A 9,778-nucleotide genomic window follows, 5' to 3' on the forward strand; every position below is an offset into this window, starting at 1 on the left:
AAGCTTTTTTCGCGGAGTGTACCTGAACGCAACATGACAAATTCTGACAATTTTCCACCTCGGTCGTAGGACCACCGTTAAACATGCGAAGTATGGCGGACTGGGATCCACCTGCCAAGGAGCAGAGGTACGTTTATGTTTTATGAAACATTTAATTCCCGAAGATCCGTTATTGTGTCTTAACGACGCGATTTGAACAACGCTCCGTTGTTTTCTTGAACGAGGTGACAACTCAGCCGGTAGCTACAAGCACCGTCCGCCTGGTTTGGGGAAGTGCAACCAAGCTTCCGTGCCAAATAGTTATTTTTAAGAAGTTATCTTATTGTATGTTGACCTGATCACGAATGTGGGATTCCTACAAGGTTTTGCAACCTTATGGTTTATTCGGCGTATAGTTTGACTTGTTCCGTTAGATGTTTTCTGGAAAAACAACTTTTAAACCCCGCTCCCTGACATTCTGTCAGTTCTAGAATGTCTATTTTTTTTTTTTTTGCACTAAACCTATTTTTTTAACGTATGTTTGTTTGAAAACAGCCGACTATACGTTTCGTGCGTTGTTTATACATGTTGTCAAGTTCTGACACAGAATGGATCGTCAGGGAAGTCACAGACTGCATGTCAGCAATGATAACGAAAATGTCATGGTCAAAGTTCAACGTATAGACAAGGGGCGAGGAACCGAAGGCCAGTGGACCATTTATGGCTCTAGCCCTCCGTCTGTATTTGATGTGCTTTGCCATGGAGAAGGCTAAAACGATCATTCCACCCATTTTCTCAATCACCATGCGCTCTTCTCCATGTCTTGCAGCTCCTGGTTATTAAGTTGGCTGCCATCATGGTGCCCCACTTCCCTCTCTCAGCTTAAAGATGCTGAGGAGAAAATGCTTAAAAGTAAGCAATGTCAAAACATAATGATTTTTGTTCTACAAACCCCTTATCCATATCTGTTTCTTGCCTCATTCACCAATCCTTAACACTGCAGGTGTAAAGCAGCCTTTCTCCAGACAGCATGTCCGCATCTCCAATGGGAACTACCTTTGGACCATCACGTTCCAGCCATCGTCTGCTCCGCAGTCCAGGCCCCCTCTGGTTTTGCTGCACGGCTTTGGCGGCGGCGTGGCACTGTGGACTCAAAATCTGGACTCCCTCTGCAGCGGCGGTCCGGTCTACGCTGTGGACTTGCTGGGCTTCGGCCGAAGCAGCCGCCCGCTGTTCAGCGGTGAGCCCGAGGTAGCCGAGGAGCAGTTCGTGGAAGCCCTGGAGGAGTGGAGGGAGAAGGTGGGCCTGCAGGAAATGCTGCTGCTGGGACACAACCTGGGAGGATATTTGTCTGCTGCCTACACCCTCAGATACCCAAACAGGTACTGTACGTTCTTTCTTGATTATTCATAAAGGTGTATTTACCAAACACTATTTTTTAGCCACACCAGCACAATGTACAGTTTAATTTGTATCTTCTTATATTTTAGTAAGAAAAATAGCACTCTATGGTATTGCAGTTTATAAAAATATACAGTAATAACACAATTTTAGGTGCATCAATTCATCGAAATAAATGATCACAAATGAATAAAATGTATACATTTAAAAAAATATATTATTAATAAAAAAAACAAAAAACAAGCGGTTGTTAAAATAATTGTCAGTGCTATGACTACTACTAGTGAGACTGCCATTACTATGACAGTAGTAATAGTAGTACGACTATTGGTAATTGAGATTATTGGAATTTGTAAGGCAAGGCAACTTTACTTATATAGCACATTTCATACACAAGACAACTATTGAGAGACAGCACCTAAAAATCATTTACAAACAAAATAATACTAAAAGTAGTCGTAGTAGTATGCCCAGCTCATGTAGCTAGAAGATGAAACTGAAAACTACCATCATAATGATAAGCATATTATGAAATGAATCCATCTTTTACAGTGGCAATTATTATTAGATCTTATTAGATTGTGCAGGCGTACCGAAAGTTGTGCCCTGCAAGGGTACAAAGTCTGCCCAAACACAATCTGGGGATTTATTGTGCTCACTTTCAATTTCAATTCGGTGTACCTGTCTGTAGGGTAAAACATTTGCTGCTGGTCGAGCCGTGGGGGTTCCCCGCCCGCCCCGAGAACCCTCACCATAACTCCATCCCAGTGTGGATCAGAGCCATGGGGGCCGTCATGAGCCCGTTCAACCCGCTGGCTGGCCTCAGGCTGGCTGGGCCTTTAGGTTGGTACACTGCACACACTGATGACGATGTATCACCTCCCAGTCCTGACAGATTACATAAGCGTGGTTACGCAACATAAACATGGCGTTGAAATAGCACGTGTGGTTAAAGTTTACGGGTAACGTTAACGGTGAGTCCCAGTGGTGTCAGCACCGCAGGGAGGATTTTGATGAGTGTCTCACGTTGCATCGATAGAATGGCTGTGGGTTACGGTGAGAAATGAGCCCCGTCCTATGTTACGGAAATACCACCAATTGATTTGTCCACATGATCACGTCTCACACAGCAGACCAGTGTTTGTGGGCTTGTACAATATGTTCCTGGGGAGATAACGCCGCACCACCGGAAGAGTGTTTTTCACGTCGATAAGTATGAGGGCTACACAGAAAAAAGAAAGAAAAAACATTATGAAATTTTTTTTAAAATCAGGTTTTTTTTTTTTTAGAATATTTTCAAGGAAAAAAATTGCAATGTATATTTTTAGTTTAAAATGTCTATATTTTCAAGATTTAAGTCCTAATTTTGTAAGAATAAATGCAAATAGTGTTGACATTTTAGCTGTAACTTATGAGGAAAAAAAGTCGTACATTTTTTTAGATCAAAGTAGTCATCGTTCCAGATAAAAAGTTATAGTTTTGTCAAAGGAAATCGTAAATAAAACATTTTATTTTTTAGATGAATTTGTATTTTGTAGATTCAAGTTGTCTTTACGAGTTGTATATTTTTGAGAAAAAACTTTTTTCCCAATGTAATGCTAGACATATATTTTTTTAAAATTAACATTGCATTCTTTCAAAGTAAAATGTTGGAAAAGAAAAAGGCAGGCATTTTTTAGATGTAACCCATAATCTTATGAGGATGAAACTACATTTTTTTTAGATCAAAAGTAGCATTACTACTATAAGAAAAAGTCAGCTGGGCTCTGTCGCAACCTTAATGTGGACAAAACTGCACAAAGTGAATAAAAAAACGGCGTAGTCATTCTTAAAGAATGACAGTATTTCTTGTTTTTTTTTTTTCCTGTGCTCAGGTCCGACGCTGGTCCAAACGATCAGGTCCGACTTCAAGCAGAAGTATTCCTCTATGTTTGACGACAACACCGTGTCCAACTACATCTACCATCTCAACGCCCAGACTCCCAGGTAAGCGCTTTATGCACGTGAGCATCCGTTTTGTTTCACAAACCCATTTAAGACGCGGCCCTCGCCCCGTTTTAGCGGCGAAACGGCTTTCAAGAATATGACCATCCCGTACGGCTGGGCCAAGCGGCCCATGCTGGAGCGCATCGGCCAGGTGCGGGCGGGAATTCCCATTTCTTTTATCTACGGATCACGCTCCAGCATCGACAGCGCCTCGGGATACGCCTTCAAAAAAACCAGGCCGGAGGTGGGAATCACGGTAGGTGCTTTGCTGTCATATAGGAAGATAGAATGTAAGGCACATTAAATATTTCTATAAGTACTTCTATTCTCCTTTCTTATATTTGTCAGGTGATTCGAGGAGCAGGCCATTATGTTTTCGCCGACCAGCCTGAAGACTTCAACCAAACGGTCCTCTGCATCCTTGCCAGGACGGAGAAAAACAGCACAGACTTTGGCCCGAAGCCGTGACAACTTTTTTTTTTTTTTTTTTTTAAGCTAACGCACACTTTGAACTAAACCCCACGAGCCAACAGAGACGATTGAAACCATTGAAGCTTTCTCTCTTACGCACTTTAGCGACCGGAGACGTCGGTCTGCCAGTCGGGATAAACTCTCCCCGGGCCTCCGAGGATTGCGTCAAATAGCTGGTGTGAATAATGTGATCACGTGCCTTTGGGAAAAGATGTTGGGCAACTTTTATCTGGATCTGGAAGGACAATTCTCCGAAGTGGACGTCTTGTTTGGAGCACGGATCTATACAGAATGTTCTCGCAGATACGAGGGAAAAAGTAAATAGGACAAAGGGCAAGTGCTCGTCTGTCTCTGTGTGTGTGTGTGTGTGTGTGTTCTAGAAATCGGCAACTCTCCCAACCAGCAGGTGTCAGCACAGCACGCCGCCTCCTGTTCTGTGCTGCACCAATAAAATGGACAGTCAGTGATCCTCTAAGAGTCTCGGCGCACAGTACACACACACTCACACACAGAACAGGGTCAGAGCCTGGCGTGTTTGACTAAAAATAGACTTCCTGTTTCAACGAGCCGCATCAGAAGTCAAACATCCTGCTCCCGTTTTTGGAGGAGGTTGGAATTCTACCCCAAAAAAAAAAAAAAAAAAAATACAAGGAAGCTGTTGCCTACGTTAATGAAATGTGCGGTCTATGAGTTGTGTCAGAAAAGCTCCAGGACTGGTGTCTCAAAAGATGTTCAGTAAAATATATTGTCAGCCTCTTAAAATGATGATCTCTAAAATTGGTTGTATCATGAGTTAAACAGGTCAATTCTACGCCTGAAATGAAATTATTAACACATAGAAGATCATCAGAATGTGGTTCATTTTTTTCTGAAAAAAAACCCCCAAAAAACTGAAAACATTACTTTGTCCATTATTTTTACGAGAGGGTGACAATATGTAAATATATTTGTGATCACCACCAGTCCTTGAACATTTCTAACACCACTTCATATTGTTCTACTGTCCTCCATTTCATCCGTAAGGGAACCTAAGTAGGAATTTGTGTTTATTGCTTGTTTTTAGTGCGTCTTTTTAAACCCTGCTATAGATCATCCGTGTATAACAAACTTTTGAAATGCTGTTTCTCCCTGCAAATCAAATGTACAAAAAAAATATATTGTAATTATAGCAACATACTGTACATAAGCACATCATGTAAACAACACGAAAGACAAATTTAAAAGCTATTTGCCAGGATTTTTTTTTGTCTTCTTCACTTGTACTGTTAATAAAAATTCCAACCTGAAGTTTGAAACTCTTGATCCAGAACCATTTTTTTGGGGCCTCCCATTGTATACAGACACGTGGAATTGCCAATTGGAGAGTCAACTTTTTTCACTGGCGAATACATTACAACGTACTTGCAAATAAGTCTTGAATACACGCATTTTGGTGTTCCTAGTAGAGTCCAGGAAGCAACTGGCGGCGGACTCATGCCTACCTTTGGTCCTAGTTGTTTTTCTCGTGCAGCACAGTAGTTCACTAGTAAGGTTTATTTGCGTACTGGTCGGCCAAAAGTAGCAATAGTAGTGCTAAGTGACAATAAAGTGCGTACTAGCACACCCATGGAACTTAAGCTGGATATCAAGGATATGGATTTTCTACAAGCAGTGTGCAGAACATTGAGCGCTGTGTTGAACAGAACTTCTGACAGTACTCCCACACTCAAAGAGGATATTTTAGTTGTACGGTTTTACTCACCTCATGGATGCAGCCAGCCTTCCGTCTGTACACGTGTGGAACTGCATCCTACAGAGAGGTTTAAGGTCAAAAGAAACATTACAACTGAAGTGTATTACCACTGTAAAGGTGCTTGTGTTATCGCATATTGCAAGGGTGGGGTGGGGGGGGGGGGAGCTTTTTCATGGTCTAACTTGTGAGTGAAGGCCCCTTCTGCATCTGTCAGCTTGTGTCGATGCGCAGACATCAACGGCCCCGCACTTGCAGCGTCTCCTGGCAACAGCGTAGTCACGGAGACCAAGCGTGTTGGACTGCCGAGCTCCCGGAAGTAACGCTGCGCTCGGACACGGTAATTATGGGTTGCTGCTACACGCAGACGCCTCGCTCCGTGCTCAGTGAGACGGCGAAACATCTTTGATCCCTCCAGCCTTGCTCACATTTTCAAGAGATTTATGTTGGAATCAATTTCAAATTTTAAGCCCACAAAAAATATATAATAATGGATGGATGGATGTAATGCAATGGGCAATTATTAAAAAAAAGGGGAAAAAAAAGCACTAGGGGCAAGTAGTTGGTCTTTTTAGCTTAGCTGGTGCCAAAATCTGGCCTCACCTTAGTAGCATAATGGTAGCAGCACATTATTATTCTACAGATTATAAATCTAGAAAATTTCAGGAAAAGCCTACTAGAACATCTGAACTTTATTTGGGTTTAATCAGGGGCACTTGAAATGGTTGCATTTAACACCGGTTTGAATGTGGCTGGTTCATTATGAGCACAGTTTGTAACTAAGCAAAGAAAGTAAATAATTAAGTTAACTTTAACCGAGTGACTATAACCAAGTAACTGTAACCAACTGTAATTTAGTAACTGTAAAGAAAAGCCTAGTAGCATATCTGAACTTTTTGCAGGGTTAATTAGAGGCACTCCAATGGGCAATTATTTCATCTTTCGCAACAACCTGCATACCTTCTCCTGTGGCATTTTCCACTCGAAAGCTTGCGCTAGATTGACACAGAGAGAAAACAGAACAGAACGTTCAAGAATAGGCTGCTGTTGCCGACCAAATAATGAAGTTAAACGTTCCAAAGCAGCTGCGAGGCAAGTGGGCTGAAACTAAAAATAAAGTGAAGACAGCTGGCAGGGAGGAGGAGGTCGGCTGGACGACGCAAGGGCAGCTGGGGGGTTCCGAAGGCCAGACAGGTGACACAACATGACACTTGGAATACTTCAAACCAGTCATATATATATATATATATGTATATATATATGTATATATATATGTATATATATATATATATATATATATATATATATATATATATATATATATATATATATATATATATATATATATATATGATACATATACATATATACATATATATATATATATATATATATGCATATATATATATATGATCCATATATATACGATACATATATATACATATGTATATATATATATATATGTATGTATATATATCTCATGTTTGATTGGCTGGGAGAAATCACATGGTTCTCCCATCTCATCGTGAGGCATCCATTTTACCTACCAAATGTTTTTTTTGCATATACTTCCACAGCAAACAATTACACACAAATTACACATAATTTTGCTTCACTGACTACTTTAAAAAAAAAAAAAAAAATTGGCAGGTGTTTCGTTGTAAAATGAGATATATAGCGTCCAAAAGAACCAGATAAAAATACTTTGTGATTGGTGCACATTACCGAACTGTAATAGGATTAAGTGTAACAGACTGTCCGTGCACGCTGACCCCGGCACAAGCAGATCAACTGTCACGTGCTCATGTTCCCAGCCAAGTGGGACAAAATAGTCTGGTGCGTACTACACAACTGTATTGTGGAGTACACTACATGCTCAGAGTAGTGTTGGGAAGTAACAAAGCGCAAATATTTCAGGTATTTGCGCTTTACTTGTCTATTGTTTTTCTCTGACGTCTTTGGTTCTAAGATATGTTGAGTCACTGAGATCTAAAGTGGGCTAACTCCATTTATGTCATTTTGGGGGGAGACTCATCTATAGTTTGTTGGCATTTGTCATACTTATCAATATTTCAAGAAATATGATAAATCACATTCACTAGCTACCAACATGCAGATACACAAGCACCCAAACAAAAGCACAACTTACTTTCTGAGTTTTCTTTTGGTTTCTGAACGTCTTTCTTGGATGTTTTTGCAGAAGGGGAAGCCTGGTTTCATGAGGGCGGCCATCTTACAAAGTAGGAGTTGTCCCAGTGTTGCACTGACAAATCAGGAAATCCAGGCTATCCATAATGCAACATGCTACCACTAGCATGGTGTATTATGGGACATGTGGTTGAGGGTGCACGTGACATAGCAGCCAGCACTGGCACATGATGCCGAGCGCTTCATTCACAATTTTAAAGCCAAGCGGTGACCTTGTGTGTGTTTGATCCTGTGCGGATCACGCGAGCCACTGCGCGTTTGTGTTGTTGCATCATGATGCGCAATGTGTGCGGGCACGTCCTCAAGCTCCTGATCCGATAGTCTGATCCCCATCTCTTTGTGGAATACTAGGCCAGATGTCGCGCAGATTACAACTTGCTCACTTATTTTATCTGTGAAAGGGACTTTAAGACAACAAACATTCAGGAATGGCTTCTGAAATGTTTTTGTCTATATTGTTACTGTTATTAGTTAGTTATTTTCGACAAGTAGTAAAAGGCCCTCTCAACTGTGATCAAAACACAACTGTGCTTTCTACTTCCTCAGCATGCTGCGTCATTTGCATTAGCGGAGGACGATTATCATATAAATAAAAACACTTGCGCGGGAATCCTTTTTACTCCCAAAACATTTGTCTTTACATGGAAAAAACCAAACAAATAAAAGTGAAACACTTTTGACAAGCCAAAAAGTATTATTGTTGACGTCGTACGATTGACAGCATACGAAAATAAAAAGTCACTCAACACCTTTCATTCACATCAGTTTATTCTAATATATCTCTATCATATACATACAGTACAATATGCTCAAGACGTATGGCACATCCATTATTGTTGTACATTTTGCAGTCGCTGGTATTGCTGTGTGGCTACAGTATAACGTGACAGTTTGTTCATCTGTCCCTCAGGTAGTACAGTGTGTATGTGTATGATATTATATAGATATGCATACGTGTGTGTATATATATATATATATATATATATATATATATATAAATACACACACATACGTATACTGTATAGATATACACATGTATATATATATATATATACACACACATGTACATATATATATATATACATATATATACATATATATATACATATACATATACATATATATTTAATACACACACACACACACACAACAGGTGGATTGTAGGTTGCTACAGCAAAAACACATGCACTGTCAAGATAAATATTCCACCAGGGTCAGAGTCACACATCCAATTACACGCTGCGATGCTTGATGTGGGTCAGGGAGGCACTGTTGTCATGAGCTATAGGAAGAGAACCCCTGCCACCCCCCCCAACCTCTGTCCCCATTAGGGTTGTTTTTGGAATGACGCTACAACAGCGGCTACCATGATTCCGGTAAAACATCTGGATGCACGCAGGTTCACTTCCAACCACTGAATTCCCTTTTCAATGTTAGATAAAGAGCTGCCATTTTGGTGTAAGTACGTACAGGTATGTACATGAGTGTAATGTATTTTTTTTTTTGTTTTGTTTCGTTTCCAGTCTGAGTCACTTTTCAAGTTGTGGGGGTTTCAATAATCCAGCAGGAAGAGAGGAGTAATGGTGCTTTCTACGGCGATACGTCAACACTAGATGAAGTGCTTCAGAGTCTTATTCACATATGTACACTAGAAGTCTGCCGCACACATGCACATTGGCTTGTGTGTTGTTGTTGTTGTTTTTTTTTTTTAAATGTTCTTTTCCGAGCAGAGTGAAGACTCCAGATAGAAAAATAAAAGCGATGGACTACAAAATACTGTGCACCACCATCCTACTTGACTCTCATTCGTCCCCGTTTTCGTGAAAGTACGCTTTCAGTCGTCTTTTTTTTTGTTTTTGTTTTTGTTTCAAATCAACAAAAAAACACTACATCTTAAAAAAATAATTTAAACATGAGTAAATAAAACAGCACAGTGCAACAAAATGTAAGGAGATGAAAACTGCTGGGATGTTCCTTTGAACAGCAAGTCAAGTCAGTGTTTAC

At 40.4% G+C, this 9,778-nt stretch overlaps 1 protein-coding gene and 1 long non-coding RNA gene across 2 annotated transcripts; one reads left to right on the forward strand and one right to left on the reverse strand.

The window, feature by feature from the left end:
• Positions 1-3: 3 nt before the first annotated feature.
• abhd5b (abhydrolase domain containing 5, lysophosphatidic acid acyltransferase b) lies at positions 4-5,132 on the forward strand. Its single transcript, XM_086014961.1, has 7 exons — positions 4-127; positions 809-891; positions 983-1,361; positions 2,072-2,223; positions 3,255-3,366; positions 3,442-3,622; positions 3,715-5,132. The coding sequence occupies exons 1-7, from the start codon at positions 84-86 to the stop codon at positions 3,832-3,834; spliced, it is 1,071 nt and encodes a 356-aa protein (XP_085871087.1). The 5' UTR covers positions 4-83; the 3' UTR covers positions 3,835-5,132.
• On the reverse strand, positions 2,121-7,835 carry LOC147132183 (uncharacterized). The gene is made up of 3 exons (XR_015082193.1): positions 7,716-7,835; positions 5,579-5,626; positions 2,121-2,268 (listed from the first exon to the last, which is right to left on the reverse strand). It is a non-coding gene; the product is annotated as an uncharacterized LOC147132183 (long non-coding RNA).
• Between the last annotated feature and the right edge of the window lie 1,943 nt (positions 7,836-9,778).

The sequence above is a fragment of the Filicampus tigris genome, chromosome 18 (genome assembly GCF_054856515.1).
Source record: "Filicampus tigris isolate MCC_2025a chromosome 18, RoL_Ftig_1.0, whole genome shotgun sequence".
NCBI classification, from domain to species: Eukaryota; Metazoa; Chordata; class Actinopteri; order Syngnathiformes; family Syngnathidae; genus Filicampus; species Filicampus tigris.